The sequence below is a fragment of the Silene latifolia genome, chromosome 4 (assembly GCF_048544455.1).
Source record: "Silene latifolia isolate original U9 population chromosome 4, ASM4854445v1, whole genome shotgun sequence".
NCBI lineage: Eukaryota > Viridiplantae > Streptophyta > Magnoliopsida > Caryophyllales > Caryophyllaceae > Silene > Silene latifolia.
The window spans coordinates 37479019-37494408 of record NC_133529.1 but is presented as its reverse complement, the minus strand read 5'-3'; the positions used below and the strand labels follow the sequence as shown (position 1 = coordinate 37494408).

Below are 15390 nucleotides of genomic sequence, written 5' to 3'. Positions count from 1 at the left end.
AAGGGTTGTCTTAAGTTTATTTGCAAAAGACGGTTTGAGTTTGAGTCGGCTCGGAAAACAGTGCATTGTTTCCCAAGACGGTTTTGAAATTCAAAATTGTATGTTTTGAAAATCGAGTTTGAAATGTTTGAAGAGGTCTCGGGGACGGTGTATGGTCCTCAGGATCTCGAAAGTGTCTCGAGAAAAGGGTGTGTGCTTTTCTCGGGTTTTAAAAGAGCCATTGTCGGCGCAAAACGGGTTAAATTCCGTGTCTAGACGCGGCGATTATAACGGCGTAAAAAGGGGATTTGAAACGGTTATACAAAACCGGGTTTGAAAATCGTCATTATGATGGCCTAGAAAGGCGTGTTGAAATAATTATACAAAACCGAGTTTGAAAATCGTCATTACGACGGCCTAGAAAGGCGTGTTGAAATGGTTATACAAAACCGGGTTTGAAAATCGTCATTACGACGGCCTAGAAAGGCGTGTTGAAATGGTTATACAAAACCGGGTTTGAAAATCGTCATTACGACGGCCTAGAAAGGCGTGTTGAAATGGTTATACAAAACCGGGTTTGAAAATCGTCATTACGACGGCCTAGAAAGGCGTGCATCGGTCGGCGAAGGACCGAGGTTTGAAATTGCCATTATAACGGCGCAAAAAGGTGTTTTTTGAAAGTTTGAAAATGACACGGAACGACTTATGATCAATTAGCACATAAGCACTCACAGTTTCATTATATTATACATAATGCTGACACGGGTTTTGGTTTAGAAGGGTGGGTTACACACCAAGCAATCAAACCCCGATTTGCGAGAGGGATACCAATCCAAACAAAATGTGTAAGGAGGGTGCCCTAGCCTCGTGCTCGAAAGTTATGAAAGCTCTTTGACGAAACAGGAATGTGTAACGTCAATGGTATGCTTGACTCAATCGGGATTCGAAACGCGGGGATGAGAAAACTCACGCCGACGAAACGAGCCAATTGGTCGAAAAGGGTTAGGTTGTGGGCCCGGACAAGGAACCCGACCCTGACCGTAATATCAATTAATGCATTCCAACCAAGACCTCGTTCGAGTCTCACCATCTAGGGATCACAAAGACGTCAGTGTCCTAGTTATCCCCAGCGGAGTCGCCAATCTGTGGACATGGGCCACGTCTCGGTCTGTGGATTTGGGCCACCTACCAATCCGTAGTCACGGGCCACCTGCACGCGAAGCCAATCTGTGGACATGCAGCGGTCTTTTGAAAGCCACGCTCGGCGGCGTAAAAATGCCTTCGACCGGATCGTTTTAGATCGGTCGGTTTCGTCTCGGTAAGGGTCTCGAAACGATTAGAGATGTTCGGAGTCGCCACCAAGCATTTGTGGGATGCCTGGAACCCGTTCGAATTCCACTTTATACCTCGGTCAAATCGAAGCACAAAGCAGCGCTTGACATAGGTACTAAAGATAAGGAAATCGTCCCTCTTTAGCATCCTATCTCTAGAATGACTCTCGTACGCCCTGGATAAGGTCGTCCACTATCAAAAGTTTCTGAGTAAGAGGTGAAGGTACGTATTGGGAAGCCCTTTAATCAGACACCCAATCCCGCCCGTGTTTAGCGGCCTCTACTGACCGATCTTCGTTTGTTGAATGCAAAAGTTGATAAAACGGTTTAAATGCATGAATGCGCATCCAATAATTTAAACCTAACATGTGAGAGCTTTCTAAGTCGGTTGATTTAATCCAAGTATCAAGTATAAGATGTCGAGTTGGATTAATGGTTGATTTGCATGCAAGACGGAAATTAAACATCCATTTACCGTATTAGGTTTAGGGTGCATAACATGATCCATTTGTCTTAGTAAGGCATTTGGCAAATATGGTTTGAATAGTCGTCTGATCCGTCCTATATCCGGGCTAACCGGAGTCGGGATCGTCCTAGACTAATCTTTGGAAGGGAACATGCCTGTACTGCATAGCTATAGGCACGAGCCACCGGCGATACAAGGGGCCTCCCTCTGGTTTTGAAAATGAGAAACGGAGAGCCTGTTTAGGCGCGGGTTAGCCCACGGTTTATGTGCCGTGTTCTGACCTTTTAGAAAATGTTATAAAACGTGTCGGAAATGGGTATTTGAACCCGATTTGGTTTGAAGGGGTCGTTTAGACCGCATTTGTTGATTTGAAGAACTAGACTCGAATAATCATCATTATTTGATAATATTCGGTGTCGGGTTCGATTTGACAAACTTGACATGAATAGTTTTGAAAAATGATTATGGACTAATTGTTTTAAGTCCATTTGAATGTTATTAGTCGATACTCATCATCGTACCCGGGTTAAAATCCGGCATGGTATGTAGAACCAAGGATGACTTTGTGTTGGTGACTAATATGTTTGTTTGAAAATGTAAAGAAATAAAATAAAAGGCTTTAAAATACCTTCTAAATGTCATTAACCAAATATTATCACCGAAACACGGATTTAACCGTCATGGTATGAGGAAACAAGGGTGAAAAATGCTTTATGGTTAAAACATGTGAAATAAAATAAAAATGGTTTTGAAAATACTTGAAATGGTAAAAACCGATTACAAATATGAAAAATGGATTAAGGGAAATGATGAGAACAAAAACGGTTGATTTCTGGTCTGAATACCCCATTTAGGCGCGAGCCAGTTGGCGACCTAAGGGGCTTCTGCCTCAGACCAAAAATCAGTTTTGGCTCGTTTATTCCATGTTTTGGTTCATGTTATGCATTTTTTAGCATGTTAGAGTCATGAAACAAATGAAAACACAATAAAAGAGGATTTTTACACCCTCATACTTACTTGTTTGGTTATGGCGAGTGACCGACGTAACTGTAATAACTCGTTTGATCGGAAAAAACTCGGTTTAAAACCGTTTTGGTAAGTAAAAGAGTGTTTTAAAAGTTTAATGATGGTGTAGTGGTCGAAGTGGTCGGTCAAGTGATTTAATGCACGATGACGGTACCAAAAAATGTGTAAGGCTCGTGTTTACGATCGGTAGGTCGTAAATACGCGTCGGATTGTGACTTAAGAAGTCGAGTCGAGAATTTTAAGGGAGAAAAGAGGGGGCGGACACTCTCTTAACTCTCAAATGGGTGGCATTTGAGGGGTATTTATAGGAGAATGAGTGGTTGTGTGAGTTTTGAGCGACGTGGCCACCTGGGCTGCTCAAAGAGGCGCGAGCCACGTCGCGGGTCTTCGAGCTGTGTTGTCACTTTCACAACAAACGCAATCATGATTTGTTGTATCCTAGGTTTTGTAGTCACATGTTTGGTACTTGACCATTCATGAATCCGGGAAAACTTAAGGTAGAAGGTTTGAAATGTTTGGTTTTTTGTGGTTGACTCGGTTTGACTCGTTGTTGGAGTCGGGATTTGAATTTTTGAGTCGGTTTTTGGTCCGGTGCCGGTTTTGACCCTAGTTAGTGTCATTGCGACCCCGTCGCCGTGCATTAAACACTCCAGGTATCTTTGAAATGTTTTGAAATGTTTTATTTTCGAAATCGTTTTAAGTTTTCCGACGTAAAGTTGTACACAAACTGTCGATCAAACGCCGCGATTCCAAAACATGTTGTAGTCCGATAATCATCGGGTGTTTGTTGGAGTCTCAGCAGATACCGGGTATCTACAATAGTTTACATGCAAAAGGCACGCTTTCTAGTTAAAGTTATAACAACATGAACTAAACCGTAAAGCAAACATACATTTATTTCTAGGTAGATGGGTGGTAGTAAGAACACTGTACTTAACAATCCGAGTCGTAGTATCCTTCACTTCCAGATGCTTCTGAGTCCTATTCTACGTACCCGGCGTTTGCTTTCCTTTTTTTCTTCATTCTCTTGTGATGTGCTCGTTTGTCATCGTCTGACTTGTAGTATGTGCATCCACAGAAGCGGTGAACCACCTTTCTTTATCTTGTCAGTGTAATTATACCATTGTCGTTTTGCCTCACAAGCTGCCTATTATAATCTTGGTTAACCTTAGACGTATCTGTGCCCACGATAAACCATTTTGCCCAACATTTGCAGACTTGTGACATGCTTTGCTTATCAGATTTAGACAGCTTGTTAAAGACAGAGGTGATCATAGGTTCTAAAGCTAGGAATTCATGGGCTCCTTTACTGCCATTTGGAATAGCGTTTTCCACATTGTTAGTTGTGAAAATATCCTTGCATGCATATGTCTCCCGTTTCCATATTGCGTATCCATCAATGAATTCTTGCTTGTCAGAGTCATCTCTGTAAACAGCCTGGGTGCATTTGAATGGACGCATAATGTTGAGTAAGTATTGTTTGATTATAGATTTTTTTTTTAAAATTTATGAGGATGAAGATTGGAATCTATTGAAATTATGGTTTGTTTAAATGTGACGATTGGTTAAAGAAAATATGAAGGGACAATTAATTTTATTAGCAATGATGAAAGGGGTTAACTTGTGCATATTAACTTGTAAACTGTGTAGTGAAATTGACTATTGGACAGACAATAACCATTCCACTGAACAGTTGTGTCAAATCTTGATGACGTCATTTTTTGAGCTGCCTATTATTGGATTGCAATGGATATTATTTAGTTTGTTTTTACAGTAACAAATGTGTCTAATGTTTTTTTGTTGGGTTTTGTTAAAGTTTTAAATTTGTTGTTAAATTGTCTATGGTAAAAGTTATCTGTGATATTTCGATTGAAATAATGCGTCTTGATTTTAGCGTATTGCTACATTGCGAGAATATTGAATGTATTTCGGTAGTTTGATAGGTGTATTGCCGGAATGTACTGAAAAGGCAGTCTTTTATTGATGACATATATAATTTACATATCATTAAGTTATTCTAATGAACATGATTCCCTTGTTCTTGTTGCCATAAACAAGTCATGATCCTTTGACTCGAACTAATTATTTCAACTGCGAAACACTAATTTCGCATACTGTTGTTGCAAACTTGTCAAAATGTGCCTTAGCACCTAAGAATACCAAAGTCCTTCAGTTATTGGTGGGCACCCAGGACTTAGGTGTAAGATACTTTTTCAAGCACCCACTTTAGGACCTTTGCCCGATACAGTGACTTAGCCGGTGCAACCTGTATGTATATTGGATTTATTTTCACCTTTTGCTCAATGTGGACAAGGCGCTCCTCTTTTTCCTGCAATACAAAGAAAACAGGTACATCTTCAGGCAAATAGAGTTGTAAAAGTGACTGATGGTGTTAGGTATTTAGTTCATTGAGTTAATAGCCTTTAGAAAGGTTTTTTTTAATACACCTGAAATTTGTTGGTGCATTTTATTTGATTTATTTGTCGCTCGAAAGTACCTGTGGAAGCATTGAGTATAAGGTTTCTGCGGTAATTTGTAAGATGCTTTCTAAATTTTCAGTGTTGGCAATGAAGCAATATGTCCCAGTGCTATCCATTGCAATAAACGCGCACTTCATCCTGCAATTTGCAAATTATAAATGTGCATTTTTAGAATGTTTGTGTGAGTTTGAGGTGTGCTTATATGAATTTGTACCTTGGGCAGGAAATAACGTTGTCTGTGAAACAGAAACCACATGTATATTTCGTCCCTTCTGTTTCATAACAACCTGAACCACATCCACTACAACCAAGGTAGAAGTGGATATCTTTCTGCTCAATATCAGTAAGCTGTACTCGCAGCCAGTGTTTTTCCTCTTGTAGATTATCATTAACCTTTGAGTATACACACATTTTTTCCAACAGTTAGACTCACAGATTTTTATAAGTCCTAGTTATTCATCTTGGCATGCAAAATGTCCTATAAATACCTCTGCTATATATATTTAAGCCAAATATAGATTGCAAATTATATTGTGGCTTACCTGCTTCTTAACAAGAACATCTATTGTAGTTAAAGTACGTCCAGCTATTGGAGTGCGTATTTTGATGACCTCGCGATTTTTAGCAGCTAGGAATGGGAGCTTTGTTTCTCTCCTGAAACGTTGGTTTATGTCAATAAACATAGTTGAATTGGTTGTCCTGAAATTCTAAGTTTGTTTATGAACACTTACCATCCACGAAGGGCATCAGCTTCCTGCCCCTGTGGTTCAATGTCTATACATGTTAAATGTGTTGTTGAAAGGGAAAAACCTGCATGTTTAAGTTTGTCATTTCTGTTTCTTTTGGAAGGCAGTATTACATTCACCAATTTTAAGTGCGTTGCTTTTAATCTCTACACCTCTTCGGTAAGATGGCCTCAAAGCTGCAAAGCTAACTATGGGGAACGATGCTACAATGTCTTGCAAAGCCCTGCAGTGCTGGATAGCCAAATCTTCCCAAGCTGTAACTATCATTTTTTGTTCAGAGCTTCACATGAAAAACAAAAGTTAGCTTTTTTTAAAGCAACTTTTTAAAGCATCAGGCAGGTATAGTTAATTATGGCTATAACTCATTACTGCTTAGCTTTTCTATTTGGTTTTTTTTTTCTAACCTTTGATCAAGGATCATTACTTCACAGACATCCTTTGCTAGCCGGTCTTGATGACGAACTTTGCAATTGGGGTCTACGTATATTACAATCCCTATAACATCTGAAATTTGCAAAAGGTGTAGATTAGCAAGTTATGTGCTGTAGATGGAAGGTCTTTCCTACTTGCAAGAATGTATTTGCCTAACTTTTATAATAAACCCTTACCATACTTAACATCTAGCTCAACAGTTCTTGAAATAGATGCCATTAACTTGTACTCAAATTTCAGTGGAGGTTCAGGATCTAAAATAGGCAAGACAAAGGTGTTACTGGTGAAATATAGTTCATATACTTCCTTATCTGGATCTTCCCATTCGTTAACTGGCATCAACTTCAGTTTAGCATTGGAAATTTCATAGGTGAAATTATCATGCATAATATCTTCAAAAAATACAAGTTCGTCCTCATGTAGTACAGTTTCCACATGCGCTCCCTGCAGGCGGTATATGCTTATTTAAATTTTGTGGACTGTTTTATGCTTGTGGTCTAGGCTAAACAATATATTTGTAGGAAAAGTAACATCTAGGAAAGCTTAGGAATGTATGACACAATCTAATGCAGAACTAAGTACCTAACTCAATTCTTTGCGTTTTGCAGCAGAAGTTACAAATTCAACAACAACAACAACAACCGCAACAGCGACGAAAACAACAAAAACTTAACAACAGTATCAGCAGCAGCAAAAACAACAACAACAACAAGAACAACAAAATGCAAAAATATACAGCACGACAAGCAACTAAAATCGAAAAGGACGGAAAAAAATGACCTAATACTGAACGTCCTTAAGAGATAACTTGAAATAATGTGACTTGATTTACAACATCAGGCTTAAAAAATTGTAGACCATTTTTTGATTACTGCTGGAGTTGGTTGTCATTATATTTACTATAATTTGGCTATTAAGTTGTGCAAAATTACCTCCTGATCTTCAAACTTATAAATCTGGAACTCCAGCTGTGAGCCTCCTATTGATTTGTGCACATTTGTTTTTTCAATAACTTTGAGTTTAATAGAGCATAGCCCTGTTTTATCCACGAGTTCCTTGGCGCATTTCCTTATAGGCTTCATATTGATCTGTATAAGGTAAATACACATATAACTATGAGTTACAGATTGTAATCATACAAAGAAATTGTAAGTGTATTTGGTTTAATTATGTAGAGTGTGTAAATACCTTAGAGTTGTGGAACAAGAGAAGCGAAAGATTGCATCAGGCTGAATTAATTTGTGTTGTACTGTCTTACATATATCCTTCTAAAAGCATGGCTATGCTTACCTAGGATGCTGCAGCCATAACTGTGATAGTGCTTTCTTGTAATATTGGGTAAAGCCAATTTTTGCAGAGGCATGGTTATGTATATGGTAATGGGACCCTTACAACCAATTTTATTTTCAGATAGTTTGTTATTTCAGTTGATTTTCAATTGACCTGTGATACCCTTTTTTTGGCCAATTCTAGTTTTGGATTGAAATAATTAAGAATTTGCTAATGTATGTTATAGGTGTATATATCCGTGTATATGTCTACTTAATTTGTAGTTTTTGGACACGTACACTTAACATATCTCTGTTTGTTGGTGTTTAAATTTCCGAATTTCCAAACGCCTATTGTAGTTGAGGTCAGACCGGTGAAACTTACCCGTAACATCTTCAAAATCTGGTGTTGTTGACTGTTTGATTCATAACGTACTTTTGTATGTTCAAGCCAAGGATGCAAAGAACGTACTAATCTAATCATCTAGCATATGGAAATTGGCAGTGTTGTTAAAGGTTAACATTTGATAATGCTTTTTTGGAAGGTTTTAAAATTAAGAGTGATACATAAAAACATTAGTGTTGACAATTTTTAGTCATGCAATATTACAGATGGTTTTCAACAGCATTCACGAGTTATTGTTGGCTAGTGCTTTGTTTGATTGTAGTTCTACAAGTTGCATAACGAACACCCTTCAAAAAGTTCCTACGCTTCATCATCTTTGTTTAACCCTTACACCTTATTGTAGACATATTTTTTGGAGTACCCAAAACAGCTTCCTGTATCTAGCAAGAGATGGTGACGGCACAACTTGAATGTAGGCTGGATTATCCCTAACCTGTCTCTCAATTTGGAGAAGGTATTCCTCTTTCTCCTGCACAAATAATAGTTATTTTGGTGATTATTATTGTTGAACCTTTAATAGTGTGGACTTATGCCTGAATATTTGAGGTTACCTGTTAATTAATATGTGAACACCAATGGGTTAATGTGATTTTGCATTGGAATAATTTCTATTTGACAAACCTATTCTGACTTTTAATTCAGCTGTTACTTGGAATATCCGGAAGTACTTGTGGAGTCATTGACTACAGGGTTGCTGCATCGACTTCTAGTAGTGTCTCAGCATTTTTGTTTGAGGCGTTGAAAAAAAAACTCCCAGTTTCATCTGCTGCTCCAAATGTTATTTTCATCCTGTGTTTACATTTTGTTTAAACTTTAAAAATTCTAATGGAATGGTCTACTTAGCTGTGTATATTGAGCAAATTTGTACGTTGGAGTTGAAACAACACCCTCTTTCAAGCAGCCTGTACATTTGTATGGCACACCAATGTCTTTGTCAGTTATTCTGTTGCAGTTGTTGCAACCAAGATATAATTGTAGCTTGCTAATGTCAAATTCTTCCAGGCTAATCCTTAACCAGTGTTGTTCTACTTGGAGCGTCTCACCAACCTGTTGTATTTTTATTGGTATAAGTTCTTTATTGTTGTAAGCTTCAGCTGCAGCTTGTTAAGGTAATGTTTACCTTTTTTTGAAGCAACTGTGCCAGCGTTATAATGTGTCGTTCTCCTTCTGCCCTGCGTACATTTAAGAGCTTCTTTTTCTTAGCATTTAGCAGATCTTGATGGTCTGCTTTCCTGTCATTTTTTATACGTTAGGCAAAGGCAACTCCTAATGTTGTTTTAATTTTGTAAGTAAATTATATCTCACCACACATTTAGTAAAGCAGTCTTCTTTCCTGTTTGATATATGTCGACTGCTGTTGCATGCGTTGTGGAAAGTGAGAAGCCTACAAATTTAGTGGCCGTCAATTTATGTTTCAAATATAACGGTGAAGACTGTTTTGATTATAAATTTCGTGTCTTACTATTGAAACAACCTTTTCGGGGAGATGCCCTGAGGCATGTAAACCCAACAATTGGGAAAGACGATGCAATTGATTGCAGATTCTGGCATTCCTCAATAGCCATGCCTTCCCAGGCTGTTATTGTCAGCAGTTGCTCAGTACTACATGTTGAAATTGATCATAAATATCTTACAATGGTAAATCATATTTTAAATTCTTTAGCAAAAAAGATTTCTTGGTTAAGCTCTAACATACCTCTGATCAACAATGAATACTTCACAAACATCCCAGGTTTCGCCATTTGACCTAGGTACTTTACAATTTGGATAAACATATATAAGTATCCCCAGTACATCTGCCATTTCAAAGCCATGTAATTAGTTGACCCCACAATAATAGTTTCCACTGTTTAATTCTGCTAGTTGCAGATTACTTGGTAAGTTATATTAATCATGTCTTACCATAGCGATTATGCACTTTCATTTCTCTGGGAATTGATGCAATAAACTGATAGTTGGTTTGTCTAGCAGGCTCTTCATTGAAAATAGGCTGAATCATGGTTAAGCTATTGAATGACAACTGATACACCTGATGATCTACATTTTCGGAATTTTCACCAAGAAGAGCTATGATGGTCGGATTGTAAATTTCGTAAGCCTTTTTATTTTCAATAATATCTTCATACTTCTGTATTTCCTCATTGTAGAGGATACACTGCAGGTTAGTTCCCTGCAGTAATAATATGTTTTTTTGTAATTCGTTATTTTTTCAGATTTGCAGCCAAATGTGGTAAAATACTTAATCATAATTTCAAGTAGTTACCTCATCATCCTGAAATGTTATAGCCTCGTACTCCAGCTTATTGTTTTCCAGCACATATTTGACTTTTTTTTATCCATTACCTTCAATCGTATGGAAAACAATGTAGCATGCCCTGCAACTTCTCTTGCAAGTTTCCTTTCAGAGTTCATTTCTATATGCTATATTGATGTGGATGTATTTTTGGTTTTTTTTTTTTTGGGAGAAAGTACTATGCAAGGACATGTATTATTGATAATTTGGGTTGCTTGTTTAGCAAGCATATAAGTTGGAAGTAAGGAGTTGGCTTACTTCTGAAACTATATATGCCTGGTCAAGGTCACCAGTCTTAGATTCACTGTGCATCAGTACGAAGACACTGTTCATGTTTTAAAATAGGGGTATGGTCATTCATGTTAAAGCACTGTCAGTTTAGTATTTTCCTTTTTTTTGGCAATTGTATACCTAAAATTAGCTCCAGTATAGGCCTTAATACCAATTAGCAAGAAGTTGACCTTCTTTCACAAACAGTTTAAGGTTATATGCAAGCATATAACAGGACTTTGTCTTTTGCGTAGATGGAAATAGGCTAGCATTGTCTCATATACATTTGACATGGATCTGTATAGCAAAAGTAAACTCCCTTACTTTATTTTAATTCCAACTCATTTTTGTAGGTTGTTTAAGGATGCTCCGTGTAATACATCATACCAGGACATGTTCACCACAGTTTTAGGATACTTAGTATGCCTTTAGAAGCTAATACAGAACTAATTTTTGGGATCTATTTAGCTCAAAATTTGGTAGAAATAAACTGCAAAGTTATTATAAATTAGCTGCAACTCTTTGGGGCAACTTCATATAGCAACATATTTTACATTTCTAAGCCTTTTATTTTGCCTGATTAGATTGTTCGTGAATTCTTATCCACTGCCTTTAACTGTCCCTTGCTACCTGGTAGAACTGATTCTGAAGTTACAAAAGCTATTGGGTTACTAATAGTTCAAAATATTCAGCAGTTTGTTTAGCGTTATCCATTTGTTTCAAAATGGTTTCTAGTTGCTATTCAGTACGCGGTTCTATTCAAGAAAAATTTGTTTGATAACCCACTTCAACACTCCATTCCTTGAGAGAGATGTTGCTGGCCCAACTTGGAGGTACACTGGAGTTTGTCGTATTTTAGCTTCAGCTTCGGTTAGGTACTGGTGTTTTTCCTGCACATAACCACCATTGTTAAAGCTGTTATGTAGAAATGTGGGTCTGAAATCACGTTTTTTTTTTCTGGTAAGCATGGTTGTTGATTACACTATTAAACAACATTGATTGTAGTATTTGGAGTTAATCTTTTTTGGGTTCAAATGATGCTAAGAAGGAGCTCACCTCTTCCACCATGTTGTATAGTTCCACAACATTTTTTTTAAGAAGTTTCTCAGAATCCATATTGAATGCGGTAAACATGAAAGATCCAGTTTTGTCAATTGCTTCGAATGTGATGGTCATCCTGCGATTTACAATTGTAGTTTGTTAAAATAGGTTTGCAAAGTATAGGAAGTCGCATTATCCAACTAAACAATTTAATTTGGCTATTACCTAGGTGTAGAAGTGACTCCATGCCGCTTGCATGTTTCACAGTTGTAGGTGACATTGATTTCTTCCTTGCTTGCTGTACCGCAGTGAGTACAACCGAGATAGAAATGTATATCTTTCCGATCAAACTCAGGGATGGATACATCAAGCCAGTGGCGCTCGTCTTGCAATGTAACATTGGCCTATTTCCATCAGACAAGTTTTCTAATTTAGCTCGTTGCAGGTAAGAATGAGACAACTTAAGAGAGACACCCGCGTCTTTTTTTTTTACACCGGAATTTGTATTATGCAGTGGTTAATCCCGGGTTAATGAGCCACATTGTTTAGTTGACTTCACTGTTAACTGTACCTCTATCTTTTTTTTCAAAGGAACATTTGTTAAGCATTGTCTAATATACGTTTTTTGGTGTTTTATTTTTGGGTAGGTTGGTGTTGTGGGGGAGGGGGGTTGGTTAATTTCGATAAACGTCCTTGCACTGATACTTTGTTTTGGCAAATATTTTTGTACCTTTTTAGCACGGAGGGTTTTGTTGTTTGTTGGTACACGTTTTGTTTCTGGCACACGTGCTTGTAAAACCTGTTGGTGCTTGGCATATATTGCTGTCTTGTTTGCAATGTTCCTGAACACACCCATCAAACACACATCATTTATCAGAACTTCTATAATGTGTTTCTTGTTAACTTCAACATATAAGCGATGTTACCAAGCCCGGAGCATTTCTGCCTTCTCTCCATAAGGATTGAACTTTACAAATGTTGCCGAAGTTGTAGCAACTGAGAAGTCTACCATAGCAATTCAAAAAAGCCATTATTAAAAGTCAAAAAATTCAAAGCACTGTTGTCATTGCTAATAATCAATATGATTGTATACCTTTGTGATATGATGGCTTTAGAGAAGTGAAACCAACAACTGGGAATGTGGCCACCATTTCCTTAAGCTGTTCGCCTTCCCGAGTTGCAATCTTTGGCCAACCTATTATGATTAGTGGTTGTTCCGCGTGCTGCATTAAGTGACGTAGCGTATAAGTTTTCTAACCTTTATTAAAAAAAAACTTAAATTTGAAACTGTCATCTGCAAGTGTAGCTTGTTATCCTACCTATGATCCATAACAACCAATCCACGCACAGCCAAGCCTGCTCCATCTGGACAGGGTATTTCGCGCAATTCTTCAACATGGATTAGCACAGCAATCACATCTACACAGCATTGGCGAAGTAAGCACATTAAAAAGCAACCTTTAACTAATTTAAAGCAACTTCACGATTAAGAGGTAGATATTTATTGTTCACCGTATCTATCGTTAGCTATTACTATTCTGGGTATAGCAGCTATGCTTATGTATTCAGGACCGATAGGAGGTTTGCACCCTTCAACAGGCGTGATGATGGTCTGAGCACCAAAGCTAAATTGATATGGGTGGTCAGCATTGCGCCGATATTTTTCAGGCACCAGTTTGATCTTTTCATTACAAATGTCATATTCCATCTTATCGAAAATGATATTTTCATACGCTGCAATTTCATCGGCATAAAGCGTTGTTCTGATCTTACCTCCCTGTAGTTAATTAATAAGAAATAGAACGATTATCAGTTTAAGTTGATCATTTAGATTTATGCTTAAGATGAAACCTCTGCCTTCTATGTATGAATAATAGCTTTAAATTCTCTTGTTCCAACTCTTCTGACTTTGGAAAAGGCACCTAATTTGATAATTCAAGTATATTACGCGAACATGTTTAGATGGCTACTAAGTTAACTACACTAACGTTTTATGAAAACAGGTTTAGACTTTTTATACTGAGGCAATATCACTGTAAAACATCACCATTGACATTCCAATATACATCATTTTACATTTGATCTAAAAAAATTAGGATGTAATTTAGGAATCACCTCTTCATCCTGGAAAATAATCCTCTGGTAATTAAGGCCTTTCGTTTTTGGAGAAATTTGGGTATTGCTCTTCTCAATAACTTTGAGGCGAATTGAATGCGGGCCTACCGTATCATTTAAGTACTTCACCATTTTCTTCTCAGGCTTCATATTCCCTGCAAAAAGACAATAAAAGTTATTAAAGTTGGCAGTTTGTTCATGTATAGCATAACAATTTTTTTAGGAATAATCGTTAATCTGTAGCCTCCAAAATATTTCTGTTGCAATTGCTAACCTCTTTTCTTTGTTCTTGTCTTTTTTTTGGGGGTCTTGCTAGTTTAGTTGTTGCTTATTCTTTGTCAATGTTATTATTCAAATTGTAAAGCCAGTGCAGTAAGTCTTTTTAACTAACAGTTTGGCCACATGTTGTTAATGCAACAAACAATTACACCATTCCCTATTCTGATGTTGGCTATGCTTTCAACCATTCCTTCTGCAGCTCTAGCATGAGGATTCATTATTTATTTGGCTAAAGTACAGTTTGATAGTGTTGTCTTATGACTTTGATAAGCAAATCTTTTCGAACATCCACTGGCCATACCGTCCACTGTTCATTGACAACACCGCACGTTATTGTTGAACCTTTAACAGTGTGTACTTAGGATTGTTTTTTTTTTAAAAAAAATTTGATGATTGTCTGCGTTAATTGAGGCAACTGGTACTTGTCATAAATAAAACGCTTTTTTAAAATATTTCTGAAATCGTCTTTAGTAATTATTAATAGACCAAAGCTAAATTTTAAAAGTTGTTTAGTTTTATAGATAAAAGTGACAACTCTTTAAAGATATAATTTTAGATAACCAAGTACAACCTACCCTACCTTTACTAAAGCTCATTGACATTATAAATTTTTGAAGAGATTAGTTTATTCTATTTTTTCCTCACAATTTTGTGGCTTTCAAAATCAATAGATGATGGTATATTTTTGAAGCTAATTCTGTTTACCTTGCAATTTTCTGGGGTATATGTTTCGAGTTGTTTATTTAGTGTTTTTTGTTGGGTTAGTTGTTTGTAATGACCATATAAATATATACGATGAATTATAGCCATTTGTTAGTTCATCTTTCAAAAACAAAAACATTGGAAATTGCTTGTAGTAAACCGCTTGACATTTGTATTGGTATACGGCTTTGCTCAGAGCTAAGTAATTAGAAGCACAAACAACCATTTAATTTGAAACTTCCAATACATTTAGGATGTTCAAGCCTACCATAATATTACAATCACCCAAAAAACAACCGTAAGCATCTCAAATCAGCTCACACAAAAGATGTAGTCATTTGTACAAAGCAAAAAAGGACATCCTCCAAAGTTTGTGGTGTTAAATGTCCTTGTGTGATTTGCATATTTTCCAGTCGTATGGTACTGCTTCTTTCTCGTGTTTCAGCTACCTGTCATCAGATAACCATTTAAGTTAGTTCTCCACAGTTTGATAACATGTAGGTGTATCTTGACCATTTACAATTCAGCTACAGAATGACAGAAGTTTAATTATCTT

The 15390-nt window shown here is 37.1% G+C and overlaps 1 protein-coding gene across 1 annotated transcript; it reads right to left on the bottom strand.

Annotated features, from left to right (window-relative positions):
• Window positions 1-11277: 11277 nt before the first annotated feature.
• Window positions 11278-14350, bottom strand: LOC141651398 (replication protein A 70 kDa DNA-binding subunit B-like). Its single transcript, XM_074459113.1, has 11 exons — window positions 14245-14350; window positions 13854-14008; window positions 13251-13515; window positions 13075-13157; window positions 12832-12961; window positions 12665-12743; window positions 12469-12580; window positions 11964-12142; window positions 11754-11874; window positions 11484-11587; window positions 11278-11368 (listed from the first exon to the last, which is right to left on the bottom strand). Exons 1-11 carry the CDS (start codon window positions 14348-14350, stop codon window positions 11278-11280), a joined length of 1425 nt encoding a protein of 474 aa, XP_074315214.1.
• Between the last annotated feature and the right edge of the window lie 1040 nt (window positions 14351-15390).

What these genes read in the sequence shown, in the direction of transcription:
- LOC141651398 (XM_074459113.1), bottom strand. Translation starts at nt 14,350, where the DNA reads ATGAATCCTCATGCTAGAGCTGCAGAAGGAATGGTTGAAAGCATAGCC. An exon ending in GCTTGGCTGTGCGTGGATTG is followed by an intron (nt 12,962 to 13,074) that starts GTTGTTATGGAT and finishes CACTTAATGCAG; the next exon opens with CACGCGGAACAACCACTAAT. An exon ending in AAACCCTCCGTGCTAAAAAG is followed by an intron (nt 12,143 to 12,468) that starts GTACAAAAATAT and finishes TGATGGAAATAG; the next exon opens with GCCAATGTTACATTGCAAGA.